The sequence below is a fragment of the Podarcis bocagei genome (genome assembly GCF_964188305.1).
Source record: "Podarcis bocagei genome assembly, chromosome: 11".
NCBI classification, from domain to species: Eukaryota; Metazoa; Chordata; class Lepidosauria; order Squamata; family Lacertidae; genus Podarcis; species Podarcis bocagei.
The window spans coordinates 34,267,834-34,288,529 of record NC_138136.1 but is presented as its reverse complement, the minus strand read 5'-3'; the positions used below and the strand labels follow the sequence as shown (position 1 = coordinate 34,288,529).

The 20,696-nt window shown below is 41.3% G+C and overlaps 2 protein-coding genes across 3 annotated transcripts; one reads left to right on the top strand and one right to left on the bottom strand.

The window, feature by feature from the left end:
- Nucleotides 1–132: 132 nt before the first annotated feature.
- On the bottom strand, nucleotides 133–15,707 carry RAD17 (RAD17 checkpoint clamp loader component). Of its 2 annotated transcripts, none has more exons than XM_081212493.1 (17): nucleotides 15,640–15,707; nucleotides 14,076–14,177; nucleotides 13,184–13,444; nucleotides 12,128–12,211; nucleotides 9,835–9,991; nucleotides 8,011–8,147; nucleotides 7,454–7,506; nucleotides 7,044–7,169; nucleotides 6,889–6,958; nucleotides 5,839–5,954; nucleotides 5,369–5,544; nucleotides 4,790–4,875; nucleotides 4,485–4,631; nucleotides 3,367–3,513; nucleotides 2,451–2,571; nucleotides 1,761–1,818; nucleotides 133–892 (listed from the first exon to the last, which is right to left on the bottom strand). In XM_081212493.1, exons 2-17 carry the CDS (start codon nucleotides 14,118–14,120, stop codon nucleotides 622–624), a joined length of 2,055 nt encoding a protein of 684 aa, XP_081068619.1. In that variant the 5' UTR covers nucleotides 14,121–14,177; nucleotides 15,640–15,707; the 3' UTR covers nucleotides 133–621. The 2 variants fall into 2 exon arrangements, with proteins under 2 accessions (XP_081068619.1, XP_081068618.1); XM_081212492.1 differs by lacking the exon at nucleotides 15,640–15,707 and adding an exon at nucleotides 15,207–15,344.
- Nucleotides 15,699–18,817, top strand: AK6 (adenylate kinase 6). Its single transcript, XM_081212549.1, has 5 exons — nucleotides 15,699–15,834; nucleotides 16,662–16,754; nucleotides 17,315–17,373; nucleotides 17,467–17,612; nucleotides 17,756–18,817. The coding sequence occupies exons 1-5, from the start codon at nucleotides 15,750–15,752 to the stop codon at nucleotides 17,943–17,945; spliced, it is 573 nt and encodes a 190-aa protein (XP_081068675.1). The 5' UTR covers nucleotides 15,699–15,749; the 3' UTR covers nucleotides 17,946–18,817.
- The last annotated feature ends 1,879 nt before the right edge of the window (nucleotides 18,818–20,696 follow it).

The following is a 20,696-nucleotide window of genomic DNA, read 5'->3' as shown; positions in this document are numbered from 1 at the left end:
AGCCTTTTAAAGGTCGTTTGGGCCAGTTGCACTTTTTGGATGCAGTTGAAATGACTTGTGGCCCAAAGGCAAGTTTATCTAACACACGCTGTACCCGCTTCAATTTTATAAACATCTAAAAATCACAAAGCATACAAGGAATTCAGAAATTTATTTACATCTTAAATAATACACAGCCCAGAACTTAAACGCTTTGTACAGGTTTTCTATCACTGCAGGTAAGGGTTACTTTTGTGAAATTCTAACAAAACTATTGACAGTGTCCCTCCAAATATCTGTAAGAGGCATGTAAACCAGTGCATTTGTCTCATAATACTGATTTCCGCACCACCTCTCGGACTGGGACCAAAATTTTGAACTGAAGTGCACACCGTCGGAAGCTTTACAGTGTAGAGTCAAATAGTACTGGGGAAATCCAGTACTCAGATATCTTGTGTATCATTTGTTTCTCTGGAAATGAAGGTGCATGAAACTCTGGCAAAGTAATAATAGCTCAGAAAAATAAGTTGAAGTTATCAGTAGTAGCACTCTCAGTACAGTTGGCTAAGACTGCTTATAAAATATTAAACTTAAAATTATGTTAAACACTATCACAGCTTTGGGGTTGCCATTTCACACCATCTAGTCACTGTCATATTCCTCTATGATTAGTTCATCTTCCTCCATGATTGCTTGTGCTACAATAGGCTGAGGTTGACTGGCTGGTAGTTCATTTCCACTAGATTGGCTGGAAGGAAGAGGACTTTCATATGGTTCATTTTTCTCACTGGTTTTGTTTTTCTCCATTTGGGTAAGCACATTTGTGGACTGCATCTCAGCAAAATCCCCTTCATCGTCACTGTCTAGGACCTGTATTGCGGAGTCTTTATCAGTAAGAGTTTCAAGCTTCAACCTGTTGTGGAATGAAAGTAATAAAAGTTCAGAAACATTTTATGCTCTTGCAGAGAATTACTGAGGAATTCAGGTATGCAAATAACAGATAAAAACTAACATCTGTTTCTCCTTTTCTCTCATTGCCTTTCGAAGTTAAGCTTATAAAGCTGCATTCTTAAAGTGAGCAACAGGTAGGTGTGTGGACACACGAGAAGAAAATAGTTTTGTATGCCTAGTTTGTAATACACCTAAAAAACCCTTACAGTCCAGATTTCCAAACTGTGTGTATTGACAGCGGATTACATGATTTGCTGTACCACTTTCTTCCTGTTGACTTTCACCACAGATTGTGACCCCTTAAAAACTACTGAAAAGGAGGAGAGATTGCAAATGCCTAGTTGCTGTTAGCCCAGCTTTTGAATTTAAACACAGAAAGCACAGTTAATTGCCTTATAGGACAAATCTCACAGTGTATAGTTGTAAATTTAAAACCAACATGAGGTTTTACACTTCTTAGTAATATCTTATATATGCAGACTATTCCCTCTCCCAACGTAGCCCAGGGCATGGTCTTGAAGACGTATGAGGCCTCCACTTTGCTGAAGGCAAGCAGGTCTGGGCAGTATATGGATGGGAGACTGCCTGAGAACCGTACATACTCTGGTTTGGGTTGCATGTAGAAAGGCAGGATATAAATAATAAAAGAATAAATAATAAAACACATAGAGTCCTTGATATGGTCAGAGTGACATATCAAGTTGATTGTTACTTTTCCCACCTTACAGATTGAGAATTAACCAATGTAGTCAAAGTGCTGTCTGAAAGTATATACTGATATTTACAGCAAACATATTCCAATTTGCAAAAGAGCCATAGCGGGCATTTACCTTCCAAAGTGTTTCTTTAAAGGAAGCCTTCCAATGTCCTGAATAAAAGTAATCTGAGCTGAGAAAGAATACAAAAATTATTCCTTAGAATTGTGTTAGAACTTGAATTTGTTGTGTATACAGAGTACACAGTCCCATTTTAAGCTAAGACTGTTTTGCAATACTTCCTCCACTCCTGATTTAGACTAGAGATAGATGATAGATAGATAGATAGATAGATAGATAGATAGATAGATAGATAGATAATATTAACATACCATCTAGGGTTTGGTTAATCATTACATTATTTTCCATGGCCAAAGGCTTTTTCTGCTCTAAAGTGCCACCCTCCATATCCCAATCAATACATTTGTCATGCTGCTGTAGGAAAAATTGAATGAGTGCTCCTTGCTCCTAAAAAATGAGCTTCTATAGAAGCCCTTTGGCCCAGGTATGCAAACAAGCTACAGGCAGCACAATGAGAAAACTAACAATGTTGAAGCAATAGGGCAAAGCAGCAGATGTGCTGATACAAACTCTTAGAGAACTGACATTACAGAGCACAATCAACACCTCCCATGTGGTGTTAAACCAAGGTTAAGAGTAAATTATCAGTACTAATTTGAGTACTAACTGCTTACCATCAGAGTTTGGCTAAGAACTTCCAATACATTTTCTGAAAAAAGGGTTTGTTTGTTTTTTCAAAAGTACCTGGGTTTCTCATTGGATTTGTCAGCATGGCAAGATAAGGTAACAGCTGGGTCTGAAGGCACAGTGGTGGTAAACAGAAACTTGAAAAGAGGGATTTTGCAGCAATGCAGTTTTCCTGAAACTATAAGGAGGCAGAACAAAGAAGTCTAATAGTAAAATATATTATCTACAGTTAAACCACAAAATTTCTCTTCTGACTCTCTACCAATTATAAATATTAGGAGGTTATTTTGCCAGAACTTCCATGCCTTAGAAACCCAACATTAAAACAAGCATGCAACACTATCCAGGAAATAACTATTGAGATGTGGTGTGATACGTCGCCTAGACAGCTGCAGGAGCTTAAAGCATCAAGTTATTTCTTTCCATTTTGATTTTCTTATTTAATTTTTCTGGAGATAGCATAATTTGAAGGTTCCAAAATTGGCCTGTCCATTTTTACTTGAAGCTGCTACACTAAAAATCCAAGAGGTACACTTCTTTATTCCTAACCATGTTACAGAGTATGCTGAAATGTATTTTCCCCAGACCAAATGCTATTTTGTGGTAGCCGCTAAATATATTTCTTCTTGGGTTGTTTGTGTAGTCAAGCTGGTCCTAGATTACACTGCAGGAATGATTCATCTAAAATATTTTCCTTGGCTAGATGGCACAAGGCAATCCTTTAATTGAAACTTAAACTGAAACCTTAATCTTATTAAATAACTCTTTAATCTTGTAATGAATATGCTTATCACAAACATGCAAGCTAAGGCAATCTTACAGCATTATTAACCTACACCACAAATCAGATGAGAATGATACTAAGAAAGCTCTACTTAATTTACTGTTTCTATTTTAGGTTATGATTTACAATAAATGTAAAACGTTTTACAATAAACGTTGAAATAAAGAATATCATTTTCAAAATAGTTACCTTTTTGTTTATTAAGAACCACTGTGGTTTATGAAGGGGTCGAAAGCCCATTCCTCCTTTGCTTTGAGCAGAGGCTCTGGATCTGTTTGAATGCATTACGCCCCTTGTGGCTATGGATGCACTATACTCCCGGAGTGTAGGTCTTGCCTATAGGAAATGATAAAAACAAGATCAAGGTGAAAGGGGGAGCATTTCTGGCAGTCAAGTTTTCACCTAGTTGCAACTGAGCATTTATTTGAGGTAAGTATTTTAAATTCCCAGGTTTTTCTAAATTGGTTAAAATCATTTGATGATTTGAACTTATCAGTTTCATATGGTGAATAATGAGCAATGCACCCCCTCACACTTGCAACAGCTGGTATTTTTCCATGCCATGTAGTCTGTTGGTTCGAACACATGGGAACAAATTTAAAGGATGTCTGTTGGATTGTGTCATGGATATCCACTCCTGCTTCCTTTCCTCTACCCATAGCCCCTCACAACTCCAAGATAGACTCTAGGGGTCCCCCAATCTTCCAGAGCAGATTTGGTATGTGCGTTAGAGGCTGTAGGGATGAGGAAAGGGAGTTCAGCTGGGTGTCATCTATTAAAAAAAGTATCTGAGACACGACAACTTTATCCAGACTATAGAAAGAGTAGCTAGAAAATGGCACATGCTTTCTTCGGAACAATTGTTTGGTAAGGCAAAGCATGAACAGTAAGCTTTAAAGTTACATAAAACTCACTGTCATACAAGAACAACAAGTCTAAGGGAGTGGACTAGGTAAATCTTGAGGTCTGTTACAATTCTAAGCAGGGAGGGAGGTTATTGGTTTGTCTCTATTTTATTATGCATTTTGTTTTCATTTTGCGTTTTTATGTTGTGAACTGCCCCATGATCTTCAGATGAAGGACGGTATACAAATTTAATTAATAATAAGTACGGTAATAATACGCAGAAACAGTTATGGTAATATATAAATACAGAACCTACAAATTTAGCACACCCACTTGGGAATTGTGAAGCCATTCACTTTCATTGGTTCAAAATGTTTATTTCCCTCCTCTGACATTTATTCTGAAGCCTTCATATTTCTATGCTTTGTTACTTTAACCTATTGTTACTTTTTAAAACTTACATCCCAGTTACTGCAAAGGAAGTCAGCAGTACTCAAATATTCACTGGCTCTCACAAGATCATCTATATCAGAGAAAAAGTCTATGTAGTTTTGATGAAGGTATAAATTAAATAAGTCCCCAGGCATGTGTGACTTTTCTACGACATCCTAAATAAAGGAGAACATACAGAATTAAAGTTATGCATCAGGAGGAAATGAGTTAGCATTATGACATATTAAGAATATCATTGTTACATCTACAACTTACATAGGATAACTAGCAGTAAAATTTCACTCAATTAATAGTAAACAGTAAATGTATTTACCTCAGGATGAACAAGCAAGGGATTTCGTTCATATTCTGTTAAATGAACAGGTAACCGAGGAAACTCCATGTCTGTTGCTGGTTCTCCTGTAAAAATAACACACACTACAGCTACATATAAGTTTACATTGAATATGAGAAGCATAGAGTATTTGGATATGGAGACAGGTTACTGACCAGAGATGAGGGGATTGTCTACAACTCAAACTTGGCTAGTACTGGTTCACATGGCTTACAGCACACATAGACTTCCATGTGACCAAGGCTCCTGGTAGTGTGTGCAAGTTTTAATTGCATGGAAGCCTGCGCATGAGCTGGTACTCATGTTCAGTTTATGCCAAGGCATGGATCTATAGGACAGGGCTTGCTCCCAATAATTGTGCAATGCTCTCTGCTCACAATTCATATGTGACAGATTCCAGTTAGAAAAAACAATAGCTACTGATTCTTTATATTGTCTTAAGAGTCAGAAAAGTAAATGAATCAGTTGTTGGCAAATGTAGAAGCTGTCAATAATTGATATGAGAATTCTTCCCCTCACACAAATAGAGTTAAGAATAATAGGTTAACGTGTTCTTACTTTTGCAGTAAAGTATTTTCCCCAAGGCATGGAACAGAAAGATGGAGGAATCTTTGGCGCCAACAGCTTGTAACTCCTGGTTACCAAATTTCTTTTTCTTCTTTACTTTAGATAATGTATCATATTTTAATGTGGAATTCCCCTTTTTCTGCGACAGAAAGTTGTTCTCTGATGAGCTGTCTGGTAATCAAAAAGCAACAAAAGAACAAAGTGGTAGACTGTAAAACATGAACTCCAGAATTTTTTATTCAATAGAAAAATAAGGTGCGCTCATTATTTCACAAGCGGAGAGTTGTCTTTTCTGTTAATCTTTGGATCAGCACCACAGTATAAAAGCCCCATTTAACAACCAAGAGACATTCAATTCTTGTCTTGCATTGATAGCGTTCCCGCAAGGCTACCCCAACAGTGTTAAAATAAAAATGATTTCCACAAAACACAAACTTATATAAGCAGAAAAAGTTCCATACTTGCCTCTTAAAGAAGAAAACTGAAGGTTATTTATTGCACTCCTAATATCACCTGAACATCCTTTGCAAATCAACTCTAATGAAGATATGTCAGGGACATTGGTTTTTTCTCCATTCTGCAAAGAAAAGCAAAAGCATCTGTAAGGTCTTTAGTCTGCACAACAAGACTACTGTTAGTTTGTGAGAGCCAGTGTGGTGTAGTGGTTAAGAGCGGTAGTCTCGTAATCTGGGGAACTGGGATCGCGTCCCCGCTCCTCCACATGCAGCTGCTGGGTGACCTTGGGCCAGTCACACTTCTTTGAAGTCTCTCAGCCCCACTCACCTCACAGAGTGTGTGTTGTGGGGGAGGAAGAGAAAGGAGAATGTTAGCTGCTTTGAGACTCCTTTGGGTAGTGATAAAGCGGGATATCAAATCCAAACTCTTCTTCTTTGTAGATAAACATTGGCCATAAGCTTTATATGATTTTATTAAACTGATGTTTGCAGCATCAAGTAACCTAAGAGATTAGACTTCCATTAGTTCTCACCTCTTTGCTCTCTCAATCAGTGTACCACCTGGTATTAGTGATACTCAGAACACATTCACAGGTTTCCTTACTCAATGGTGGAACAATGCTGCATATGATACTATTATTTACATTTCTAAGTCACCTATTAACTGAGCATAAACACATATCCATACACTACTAAACTCCTACAGCTCCTCTGATAGTGAAATAAATTACAAGTGCTATGTGTGGGGAAGCCATTTGTATACATCCATGTATTTCTGAGCTTGTTTTTGTTTTATTTTACCTGTACTTTCCCTCAAAGGAGTTCAGAACACTGTATACGGTTGCCCACTACAGATCTGTGAGGTAGGGTAGTCTGGAAAAATGCTGACAGACCTCAGTCATTTGGCAGCCACTTCTCAAACACAAGCCACTTGTTAAAAGTTATTCTATTTTTTTTGGAAGGAGCAGACTAAATAACTCTCTATTGATACCTTCAGCTAACCTTTACAATATGACCATATTGCAACTGTCCCAGTGCTGCTTTAATTTGACCTACCGTCTTGAACTCTGCTCCAGCTATTCGATTTAGAACTTTCATCATCGTCGTTGGAGCCACGGGGTTAAAACTGAGAAAATTAATGAGGCAGATGGTCAATATACATTTAATAATGAATCCTCAGTTGGGACCAATGCATTTAATGATCCTTTTACCTAATATTAGCTATATGTAGCTCTTCCTGAATCTCCTTTGGAAATAGAGACCTTTGGTTGCTGGCTCCACTGAAGGCATCTGATATTATAAACACAAGAGGACATCTGCTTGTCCGAACAAACCTTCTAAAATGAAAAATGAAAAGAAAGTCCCAAGTTTAAAGGCAAGTGTTGATCTAGATATCAATCTGTAGGAGTCTATACTAGCAATAAGCAACTAGAAGCCTCTGGCCCAAGAATGCCTCCCACCTCAAAATGTTTACATTCCACCCCCAGACACAAAAAAATCAGAATAAATTAAATGATGTGAAGGTTTCCATTTGTGTTCGTGGAATTTTATAGCACATCAGCCGCATTCCTCAAAGTGGCCCTTTGATAAAACAAATTGCTAACCATGGCTTTATACTCACCTCAAGATTTCATGTAAACAGCTATGGTCACGGTAAAAATGGTTTGGCATATCCTATAAAAACCAAATACAATACTGTTGTTCCAGCTTTTTTCCATTATCATTGGAGTTACACTGTTCAAACTGAGAAAATTGTCAAGAGAAGTCTTATGTCATGACAAATGCAGCTAATCCTCTCCTTACCTTATATTAGCTCTTCACAATATTCCTAGTTTAGCATCTCTGTAGCATTAATATTGTTGGTGACCATTAAGACTATAATATGAGTCATATGCTTATTTTACTTGACATTTATAATAACAAACCGTTTAGATTAAAGTGCTACTTTAGATAAACCCAAATGTTCCTGTGCTCTTAGTAGGCTTACAGTGACAAAATTTTCAAATCATCCCGTGAATCACCCCTTATGATTATAGTAACTCCTATCTTGCATTATTTACTTATTTATATACTGCTTAACATTCAAAATCCCTAAGCAGTTTACATAAAACAGTGTCCTTTACAATATAAGAAAAAACATAAGATTTTAACTTGAATTAGTCAACTATTTTTACTTACTTCCACAAGAATAAGTCTTCTGTCAGTTTCCATGGATTGTCCAACCATCTGAAGACTTGCATATTTGTTTGCTCTTAACAGAAACTCTTGAAAGAGAGCTGTCTGGCTCTGATAAGGAAGTATCTGAAAATCAGACTCTGAACAGGAGAGTTTATTTTACAGTGTATACCTTATAAATAACAATAATATGAACATGAAGATTCAGTATCCTAGGACCCATCTGCTTTGAAATTGGTGTTTAAGAGCAACAGGCCATTTTTTGCCTGCTGCCAAATAGCACAGGCTAAAATCCACCAAAGGTGTAGATTACGGGAACTGGGTGGGTGGTACAAGCATACCACATCTTTGAAGAAAAAGAGTGCGGATATTATCTTCATAGTTTCTATTTTACATCAGCGGATAAAGATATCTGATTTAACTTAGAAATCCTATCCACCTTCATTTTAAGAGCTTCAGTTGTTGTACAAATCAGTATACTCTCCAGAAAAAGCAGCTCTGCAAGCTTAAGAACCAATCTACTAGGGGGGAAAGGCCAGCCCCACTGTTCCCTTCCCATTACTGCAAAACTAACAGTTTTGAAATGTGAAAATGTTTGAAACCATGGGGTGAAAAGAGGGTCTACTAGTGAAGATCTGAGTATGTATCTAAAGTATCACACTATTAAATAGAAATGAGTCTCATTAATTCCAATGAAACTTACAACAATTTGATGGGCATCAGATTGTGATATTATGACAAATACCCAAACCTACCAAATATATTCTAACTGCTTGACTCAAAAAGTCTTCAATTACCGTATTTTTTGCTCGATAACACCTGACCATAACACGCACATAGTTTTTAGAGGAGGAAAACAAGAAAAAAAAATTCTGAATGAAACAGTGGATGTATCATTTTTGTGCTTCATGCTGTGGCCACAGACATGTGATTTGACGGTGAGTTTGGGGTAGCCCAATGCAAAAATCCTGAGAATCCATGTGGATCTGTGCTTTGTAACCACGTTTTTGCACCATTGTGGCCCCAGGCAACAGTGGGTGCGTGATTTTTTTGGTGCAGGCTGTAGCCATGGACATGCTATGTGATCTGAGGGTGAATTTGGGGTGACCCAATGCAAAGATCCTGAGGATCCATGTGGATCCGTGCTTTGTAACCACGTTTTAAGTGGGGAGGGAAGGAAAAACACAGAAGGGACAAGGAGCACGAGAGGGGTGTGCGGAGAAGCAGCTGGCTAACAATGCAGGAGAGGTGTTTAACGGGAGGGAGGAAAGGAAGGCAAAAGTTTCCCCCCACCCACCCAAGCCAGCTCTTTCTCTCTCTCTCCCACCTGCATGTTTTCCGGCTGCCTGCGAGTACCTAGAATGCTGGACGCAGCAGCAGTAGCAGCACCGGAGCACAGAGAGGAGGAGGTGGTGGCTGTCGGCTGCGCTCCTAGCCGACGGAACCTGAGCCGGGTGGGCTGGAGCCTGCGTGCAGTGTGACTAGGAAGGAATTAGAAGGAAGGACGCGATCCTTTCCTTTCCCCTCTGCTTGCCAGGAGGGAAAGGATTTCCCTGCTCTTTGTTGCATTTGAGCAAACACAGCAACCGAAAACAGAAAAGGGTGGGCAGTAAGACCCTGAGGCAAAATGCAGGAAAGCAGCAACCTCCTCTCTTTAGCCTTCCCTCCTCCGCGCAATCTGATTTTTGCCTGATTTTTGCCCCTGTACTCGGGCCAGTCGGCTCCAGGGACCACACATTCGCTCAATAACACGCACAGACATTTCCCCATACTTTTTAGGAGAAAAAATGTGAGTGTTATAGAGAGAAAAATACGGTAAATGCTTACCATGGCTCAAAGAATCTATGACGTCATCTTTCTTGAAGTCTAGTGATACAGGATTTATCCATTCTTGCACTTGAATGCCAAGATCTTTGGCTAATATTTCCACAGTTGCAGACTTGCCACATCCTGGAGGACCAGTTAATAATAAAATAGAGCCTTCCTACAAGACACAATATAATAAACCAACTTGCTATATTAAGAAGGAAAGAGCAGGATAAAAATTTAATGGACTTTTATTAATTTCCCCCCTCCTCCCCACACTTTCAGTTAGCACAGTTTCTGTTGTTAAATTACAAATTACAATTCCAATGATTCAATATTTCACCACACTTATACAAGTGTAAAATTAATTGCTTATTAGGTAATCATACATATTGCAAAGAATTGGAAAATGAAGCAGCAATAAAATGCTACCTAAACAAAATATTTGACACATTTTGTTATTACCCCTAATACTAGTTTTTATTTGAATTAGGACGACAAAAAAAAGCTAACAGCAGTTTGGATCCTATCCAAATCCGCCACACACACACAAAAAAAACTGTGTAAGGGAACTTGCCAGCAACGCTCTTCTGAAAACACTTGTGCAAGAGGAAGAATATATGTAGACTTCTCTCATGCAATGATTTAGCTCCAAGTATAACACTGCTGTCAGAGCTGCTTCAGGATCCTAGCTCACAGAGGATCACGCTAGCCAGCGTTCACTTTATAAAAGTCTTTATTGAGTTACAGTTTCCATTCTCAAGCTGCTGCGTGCAGCTCTACGTCTTATGGCTTAGACCGGCGAAGCTCCGTCTGAGTCTCCGCCCCCTGTACACCAGCTTAATACCCTAGCCTTACTCCACCTTTTCCGCCTGACCGTTCTTCTCTGGGTCCCTCTGCCCCCCGCGGTCTCTTCCTTCCTGGACTCTTCTGACGCGGACCCCCCGGACCCTTCTGTCTCCTTGCGTCGGGCTTTAGGACCTGGCTCCCTTTCCGGGCTGCTTACTGCGCCACCTTCCTGTGCATTTGAACTTGGCGCGCGCGCCCAACCTTCCACTTTCCGCTCAACCGTTTCTTCGCTCCCCGATGGAGGTGTGGCCACTCCTGACTCATGCCCTCCCCCCTGCTGCGAGCTGCCAGAGCTCGATACCTGGCGCCCTTCCTCTCCACTGCGCTCTGTTGGTGACGCTGGCCCCGATTTCCAACTGCTGCCCTCTGAGCCCCCTCTGGACCCTTCTTCCTGGGGTGTCCCCCTAGGCTCCCCCCTTGCTCTGGCCACTGGCGCTCCTTTCTGTGAATCTTCTGATTCACTGGAAAGACTCAGAGATCTCGGGTCGTCGTCATCACTCATCTTTTCTTCGGCCTCCTCCCCCTCGCTCTCTGTTTCCTCCCTTGCCCTCGCCTCTGCTCCTGAACCCCTGACAACTGCAAACGTCGGCACCTTTGAATTCATCCTTGTATGCCCCTCTGTTACACACCATACTCTGTACATACCAGAGTATCGCAGCATTTCTCAGGTCACAATGCAGCAAAGTCCACCAGGCAATATGGAAAAACTTAACATGCATGCAGAACTTTTCTGAGTGACATGCAACTAGTTTTCATTTGGAGCAGACCCATTTGAATTATTGAACATGGCTAAGGTGCACCCAAAAATTTCAGGGTGCCTACTCTGAGCCAAGCTTACTCTTTGCCATTCACTCCTCTCAAAAGAAGCTGTAGCTCAGTGGTAAAGCATTGGCTTTGCATGAAGCAGCTCCCAGATTCAATAAGCGGCATCTCCAGGTAGAGCTGGGAATATCAGCTCCCTCAAAATCAGAACTGCTGCCAACAGACAGTACTGAGCCACATGGAAAAACAATTGTCTGATTGATATAAAGGATCCTCCTATGTTCCTCTCCCCAGGTTGCAAAGAAGCAAACAGTGAAATGCATATCTAGCAGTTCAGAAAAGGAAGGGGAAAGGCCATCAAATGATGCCTATTTTCCTATGGTATGTCAGTCCACATGTCAAAAAGCTAGTTTATGTTAACTTTATTTTCAAGTGTACCGTATTATTTTTCCTAAGAATTTATTTTCCTGCTACAAACTTCTAGAAAATTACTGTGCCAAATCTCAAAAGCAGATTACTGCATGAAATACTGTAACAAATACTGCTGCAAAATGAAATATCATGCAGGATTTGTGTTATTTTTTCACCTCATTTCTGATGAAAAAATAATCTGTTGAACATTTCCCAGTAGGAGTCTTAAGTTACACAAAGCCTTCAAAACAAACTTAGTGGCAGGTAAAGCTACTAGGTAAATATATGCTACCTGTCTGGGTGGCCTTTGAAATGTGTGATCTTTTAACCATGCTTCAACTTCTTCAATTTTCTTCTTGTGTATGGCAAGCTCATTCTAATGAGAAAAATAATAATATATAGTTCAGGCAAATAATTTTACAGTAGAATTAAATACTGCGAAAGAACACTGTTGTAGCATATCCTCTTGGTACCTGTAACAAGTTAATTATTAGTGTAAGCAAAATAAAAATTGTTCTATTTTCACTGTGTTTCCGTAACTGGCCTGGCTCAGTTTGTCTTCCAAACTGGGATCCATTTTGGCCAGAATTCAGGCCATTAGGGTTCCAGCTATCTGGTGCCCACCTCCAAGCCCCGAAGTGTGGAGATTACATCACACACAGCAGAGTTCAGGGCCTGAGATTCAGCAGCATCCTTCAGACTGCAAATAGTTCCACAGCCTACTAAACTAGCTAAAACAGGCTTCCTCAACCTCAGCCCTCCAGATGTTTTGAGACTACAATTCCCATCATCCCTGACCACTGGTTCTGCTTGATAGGGATCATGGGAGTTGTAGGCCAAAAACATCTGGAGGGCCAAGGTTGAGGAAGCCTGAGCTAAGATAAGGGACATCTGCAGGAAGGGTCCATTTACAGTCTGAAAGCTACCACAAGACCTCTGTCTTAATGAACTGGAATGTGCTTACATAATTGCCACGTATCGGAGCCAAGGGACTAGATCTGCATTAATTTTCAAGGCATTCAAAGGACATCCAACATATTTCTAGAAACAACCATAAGTGGGCAAAAGTCTTGCTCACATCTCTGTTTATTAAGCTGAAAGATGATCATCTAGACATAGTCAATATCATTACTCAATAACAAGTGCAAAAAATATTCCATTGCTATTGCATAATATTCCAAACACTTGCTGACAATTTAAATATATATATATATCTTACACTTTTCTATTAACCAAGTATACCTATGTTCTATCAACTTAATGAAACACTATCTATTTGTCCTTTTGGACACAACACTTCAGCAACACACATAGCTATTTGTTGTTTTAAAGGAATTTTAAACTTTACCTGAGTTTTTGGTTTGTATTTATCCACCCAAGATTCATTTTGGCTATGGTTTTGTTTTGAGAGTTTATATTTATATTGCTCATCTATAGAAAGTGGCTTTCTTTTTTTTCTTTCAGTCTTACAACTTTCTATCGGAGAGCAACACTCTTTTTTTTCCCGACTGTGTTTGGTATCTGTTGATGGCTTCTTATGAAGAATGTCAGATGACAGAATTGTATCCTTACAGAAATCACTAAAAGATGGCTCCACCCAATCAGTCACCTGACAAAATGTAAGTAAACAAAAGTTATTGCACGGTAGAAATGATTAATTCTTAAACCAACTAGTATTTTACAGTAGAGTAGTCCAAGGTCTTAATAACAACAACAACTTTGTCATACTATTGGAAAGCCCCCTTTCAACTTTTAAGCCCTATCTAATTGAACATTCAGTAACTTTGTTTTAATACAGTGGTACCTCGGGTAAAGAACTTAATTCGTTCCGGAGGTCCGTTCTGAACCTGAAACTGTTCTTAACCTGAAGCACCACTTTAGCTAATGGGGCCTCCCACTGCCGCTGCGCCGCCAGAGCCCGATTTCTGTTTTCATCCTGAAGCAAAGTTCTTAGTACCACTGTACAAGAAAGGGAGTCTGGAATCAGCATGAAATTATGAAAATAGTATGTCTTAAGTTTATACACACACACACACACACACACAGGCATTTAGCCATGGTGTGTTCAACAGTTCTTATTTCCAGTAATTATACTTGGTCTGGAACATTCCAAACTACCATTGGCTGATGTTATGAAAAGTGATAATAAAGTAAGTAATCCTTCTCTACATGAGTATAACAACTGTGCATTAAAGAATAATACAATCCAAAATCTTTAATATTTTAAAGTAATCACTCACATTGACTGCAGCAATCTTTCTTTTTGAATATTTTTTTGACATCATCAACCTTTGTAGTTTCCGTCCAAAGCATATGACTGACAGCCCTTTAAATTAAATGACCTAAAAAAGTGTAAAATATTTATGTAAACAAACTTTGCACAAATAGAATTTTAAGACGTCCAACTAGGCAAAACATCCAACTACGGCTGCCTTGCAAATGAGGGGGTAGCCCCAGGGAAGAGAGAAATCACACTCCAGCTGCTATTTTCCTCCAAATGTGCTGTTTTTCCAAGAAAAGGTTCATTCCTAACCCTGGCCACTGCTCAACCAGTCTGTATGGAATGCCAGGCCACTTCTTCACACAGGGCCTTTTGGGTCTTTCCGCTGTATTTCACTGGCAGAGATCCTACAGGCTTCCACTTTATCCACCCCCTTCCCAGACTGGTGCAAAAGGGGTTGGGATTGTTTCTACCAACTCATGGTTGTGGAGAAAAACCTCAGAAACTAATTAGCAGCATGACTGTGAAACATATTCCTGCAATGATTTTTAAATATAGTGGTACTAGTACATCAGGCAGTAGTAGGCAGATTTCAGTAACCTGTCACAGACAACTATAGGTTTCATCTATACAGCAGGCGAAAACTTCAGCACTGGCTATTCAGTCACAAATTTAAGTTGTCATACCATCCCCAGTCACAAATGTCAGTAGTTGTCATACCATCCCCAAAGGCTATGCAATATAAAGAGTACACTTTCTCTCTCACACACAGACATGGTGGTGTTTGAGTTAAAACCATACTCAAGGCGGCTTATGACATGACAAGATTTGCATAATTACAAACATAACAGAAGTCATAAATAAAACACATCAAAAAGTACACAACCAAATTAAAACAATTTCCACACGAATCATAACATGATCTAGAAATAAAGATACAAAAATCAGCATCAGTATTGTTATTATTTATTCAACTTATACAGCGCGAGCAACCAAAGCAGCCGAAGAGTCTGTTCAGCAGCTTTTGTAGCTGGGGTCAGTCAGGGACCCGCCCACCCAGGCCAGGTGGGAAAATAACGGCCACCAAGGCAGGGAGGCAGATCTTCCAGGGCGAAGGGAAGGCAGCTTAGCCGAACTCAGCGGGACTTACTTCTGACCGGACATGCTTCGGACTGCGCCGCTCCTTCAGGGATGTCCAGCCGAGTGACTTGCGGAGCGGCTCTGCCGGACTGTGTTGCGCTGACCCTTCTCCGCCGCTTCTGTAGCCCAGGCAGCGCCTTACTCGCCCTTCTCCATCACCAGGGAGACCTGCCGCGGTGCCGTAATACCCGCCGGAGGCGTCTTTATCCTCCTGGGACTCAGGCTGCCTCCATTCAGGCTGGGGGCTTCCCGCGCATGTGGGCGCCCAACTGATGGCGAAACTTTAAGGCGTCACCCTCTGGCCCCAGAGAAAAGCCAAAAGCTCGCCGAAACTGATGTATGTATGTATGTATGTATGTATGTATGTATGTATGTATGTATGTATGTATGTACGTATGTACGTATGTATGTATGTATGTATGTATGTCATACGTGATTCTTACCTCACAGAGTCGCCTTCCTATTTACCAGGAGACGGGCGGAAGAAAGGGGCCTCTGTGACGTTGTTATTATGCGCTGACTCGGGCAGAGTTGGGAAAGGTCCCCGCGAAAGATGAACACGTGTCTTCGTGACGCCTTTCCAGGCACTTGGATCGTCCCCCAAGCGAACATGCGGAGACCAAATATTCTTCTCACGGGTAAGAGCAAAACGGGTTGTGTTTGTATCTCATGCAAGTGCTTTAGAAACATAAGGTCCCGGGTCCAGTTTCTAGTGTCCTCGGGTGAAGGCAACCAGTAACAAGAAGGCTGGGAAAGATTCCCGTCTGAAATCCTATCCTGGAAAGCTGTGTGTTTGGGTCGACTCGGTGCGAGGCAGCTTCATTGGTTTTACCTGATTGTGTGCCTCGGTAAATGTCACTTTTACCCTCCTAGTTGTACTTCAAATATGAGGCCGGGGCCTGCAGGCAAACTATGTGATCGAATGGGCTATAACATTGTTTTGAATGCTGCTCCGTGTTTGTTTGTTTTATATAACATGCAAATACAAAACTTGCTCTTTGCCACATGCCATACAAGCTGATTGTAGACAATTTTTAATATAGAGAAGCATTCAAAGTGTGATGCACACGCCTGCAGGATTTTTTTTTAATGGAAAGTCTTTGGCTATCTTGCTTGAACTAGGCCTGTCTGGGCCTTTAGTAGCAGTTTTCATGTGGAGTTGATTACAGTACAGTGGTACCTCGGGTTACATACGCTTCAGGTTACAGACTCTGCTAACCCAGAAATAGTGCCTCAGGTTAAGAACTTTGCTTCAGGATGAGAACACAAATCGTGCTCTGGCAGCGCGGCAGCAGCAGGAGGCCCCATTAGCTAAAGTGGTGCTTCAGGTTAAGAACAGTTTCAGGTTAAGAACGGACCTCCGGAACAATTTAAGTACTTAACGAATTAAGTACAGGTACCACTGTATATGTTATTAGTTGCTACTATTGATTACTGTTTTGTTATGACATATGCTGCTTTGTAGGTACGCCTGGTGTTGGGAAAACTACCCTAGGGAAAGAGATTGCTGCAAGAACAGATTTTACTTACATTAATGTGGGTGATTTGGCCAAAGAAGGTGAGTTTTTATTTTACAGAACTTAACACTTGAAAGTTGATGTAGATTTCGTATTTAAGTTATATACTGGTAAGTAGGTATAGTTTAGATATATGTGGTAGAGTTCAGTGTTGCGCTATTATGAACATTCTGTCTATGCAAGCATTTCAGCTCATCATATGGAACAACCCCACCCCTCTCTCCTGACTCTCCCTGCCCCTTCCTGCCCAAACCAATTCTGGGAGGCATTCAGTGGGAGGAGAGGGATAAAGCTCCATTACATAAGCAGTAGTCCTTGCACAGAGTTTCTGCTGACAGAATGCCTGGATGAATCCTATCCATAGCTATAATGCTAAAGGGAATAAATTCTTTTTATAGATATGCTTGTTAAAAAAAACTTTTAAACATACGTCTAAAATGCATAGAGTAAGCCTCATTGGACTTATGGAACTTATTTCTGAATAAAAACCTATAATATTGGGCTGCACACAGGTTTTCAGAGACATATCTTAAAAAAGCAATTGACAGCAAACCATTGGAAACATTTTTTGTATTCTTACCATTTCTTCCTCATTATACAGGGGAGCTATACGAAGGATTTGATGAGGAATATGGATGTCCAATTTTAGATGAAGACAGGGTATATTTACATTTAAAAACTAGCACAGTTTTGGATTTTATTTTGTTACTAAGAATACATTTATAAGTTTATTTTGTATGAATTCTCTTTTAGGTAGTTGATGAACTGGAAGAGAAGATGAGTGATGGCGGTGTAATAGTTGATTATCACAGCTGTGACTTCTTTCCTGAGCGTTGGTTTAATATAGTATTTGTGCTTCGAACTGAAAACTCAGTCTTGTATAACAGATTGGAAAGCAGGTAAAATCAGTGCTACAAAATAGATGCAGTACCAGATTTGGTTTAGGATGAAGCCTCTTGTTAGTACATAGTCTTGTCTCTGTTTTTTAACCTAAAATGTGCTCCCAAATTATCTCAAGTCTTATCTTATTTTATTTTTTTAGAGGATACAAAGGAAAAAAGCTTCAAAACAACCTTCAATGTGAAATTTTTCAGATCATTTATGAAGAAGCCATGTCATCATATAAGGAAGACATTGTTCATCAGTTGCCCAGCAACATTCCAGAGGACATGGAGAACAACTTAGATCAGATTATACAGTGGATCGAACAGTGGATGAAAGACAACAACTAGCATTTTAATATATAATATTAATAGACCAAACAGTCTTAGAAATAACTTAATTCAATAGCACTGGCTGACTGGTTCTTGTCAGTTACACTTGCTGTTTCAGTCATTGAGGAAACAGTAACAGTTACTTTTCTGTGAAAATAAAATTGGAGATAAATGAAATTCAGCAGATTTATGCTGCACTAATTATAGCTGGATTCATATGACTGCAGAAACTCGACATAAGTTACAGACTTGGAAACTTTAAAAAACATGACATTCTGTGTAATTGGGCATCTTACGATTCTTTTAGAAGATTTGGTTGAAAAGGTTAATAACAAACTGCACTGGGTTGTTTAAGTGTTAGCATATCAATTGCTGTGCAACTTCCTTTTTTTGGTAATACGTTGAATTGTTCTGTGGAAGTTTTTATTTTTTAATGGTGGGACTTGGTTTGTGACAATGTTCCAGGTTATTGTGACAGTGTTCCAGGTTATTAAGTTATCAACATGCAATGTCATTTAATATATTTGTGTGTGTATATATATATTTCATTTACTAGCTCATAGTAAATGTTATCAGTCTTTCAAGTCTAAAAGCTTTCCCGGTGGAGTTACTTCTAATGCTATGGGAATATTGACCTGTCTTTGCAAGTGTAATACATTGACTATACACAGTGCAACCACAGGTCATGTTATTGATGTGAACACACATGCCAGTTCCACATAATAGGAAGTCCAATTTGATAGCAGCTTCCCATAGCATGTATGTGTGTCAAATACAGATCTATGTTTTGTCTGTTAACTACCACAACGCATGTGCAAAATACACAGTACCAAGTGAAAGGTAGGTAGAAAATTGGTTATGCATGAATAAAGTATTAAGTCTGTTTGTAAGTATGTTTATTAGTGTCTCTTCTTTGTGTTAAAATATTTAGCTCCAGAGATCTGATCTTTGAATATAGAGTAATGAAATTACAAAAATTGCAAAGGACACATCTGATTAGTATCTTAATAGGAAGCACATCTTCCTGTTGTCAGTTGGGAAAGGCCCACTTTGATTGCCCTGGTAGTTTTGTGGTAATTCAGCATATATAAAGCACTGATGTTTTCTTTTCTGGAACTAAAAAGGTTTAAGATATTCTTGAAAAGGAGCCTCCTTCTTTAGGAATAGGAGACTCCTACTGAATTTAAGCATACACTAACTTAAATGCAGCATCAGTACTTAAGATACTCCTAGCTGCACATTCTATGGTATAATGTAAATTACACAGTCATTCAGTGTATATAGTACGACTGATACTTATGGGGGATACACATTGTCATGGCAGTGAACATGATAGGACTTTCCCTTTCTCCCCTTCCTCTTCACGCTTGCACAATATATTCCAGGAGGTTCTCCAATTGTCCAGAGTAGATTTTGAGGGGCATCAGTGTACAGGTCAGGGGGAAAGTCCCATTGCACAAGTGGCTGTCACTGTTGGATATTGCCCTATATTTGCCATTTTTCTAAGCTACTATGACTTTAAACTTTAAACTTTTATTACCGTATTTTGCGCCCCATAAGACGCTCCGGCCCATAAGACGCACCTAGTTTTTTGGGGGGGAAATAAAGGAAAAAAATTATTTCCCCCCCAGGCGCGGGGCTGGGGCAGCCCGAGCTTCCCCCGACCCCAGCCCGCAAACAGGCAGCTCTCTGCAAGCCGTGGGAGCCCAGCGGTGGTTCCCGCTGCTTGCGGAGAGATCCGCGAAGCCTGCCGTCGCTGGGATCAGCGCGGGCAGGCTTCGGGATGCCTGCAACTCTCCCCAAGCAGCGGGAACGTTCCCGCTGCTTGCGGAGAGATCCGCGAAGCCTGCCGGCGCTGGGATCAGCGCGGGCAGGCTTCGGGATGCCTGCAACTCTCCCCAAGCAGCGGGAACGTTCCCGCTGCTTGCGGAGAGATCCGCGAAGCCTGCCGGCGCTGGGATCAGCGCGCGCAGGCTTCGGGATGCCTGCAACTCTCCCCAAGCAGCGGGAACGTTCCCGCTGCTTGCGGAGAGATCCGCGAAGCCTGCAGGCGCTGGGATCAGCGCGCGCAGGCTTCGGGATGCCTGCAACTCTCCCCAAGCAGCGGGAACGTTCCCGCTGCTTGCGGAGAGATCCGCGAAGCCTGCCGGCGCTGGGATCAGCGCGGGCAGGCTTCGGGATGCCTGCAACTCTCCCCAAGCAGCGGGAACGTTCCCGCTGCTTGCGGAGAGATCCGCGAAGCCTGCCGGCGCTGGGATCAGCGCGGGCAGGCTTCGGGATGCCTGCAACTCTCCCCAAGCAGCGGGAACGTTCCCGCTGCTTGCGGAGAGATCCGCGAAGCCTGCACGCGCTGGGATCAGCGCGCGCAGGCTTCGGGATGCCTGCAACTCTCCCCAAGCAGCGGGAACGTTCCCGCTGCTTGCGGAGAGATCCGCGAAGCCTGCCGGCGCTGGGATCAGCGCGGGCAGGCTTCGGGATGCCTGCAACTCTCCCCAAGCAGCGGGAACGTTCCCGCTGCTTGCGGAGAGATCCGCGAAGCCTGCCGGCGCTGGGATCAGCGCGGGCAGGCTTCGGGATGCCTGCAACTCTCCCCAAGCAGCGGGAACGTTCCCGCTGCTTGCGGAGAGATCCGCGAAGCCTGCCGGCGCTGGGATCAGCGCGGGCAGGCTTCGGGATGCCTGCAACTCTCCCCAAGCAGCGGGAACGTTCCCGCTGCTTGCGGAGAGATCCGCGAAGCCTGCACGCGCTGGGATCAGCGCGGGCAGGCTT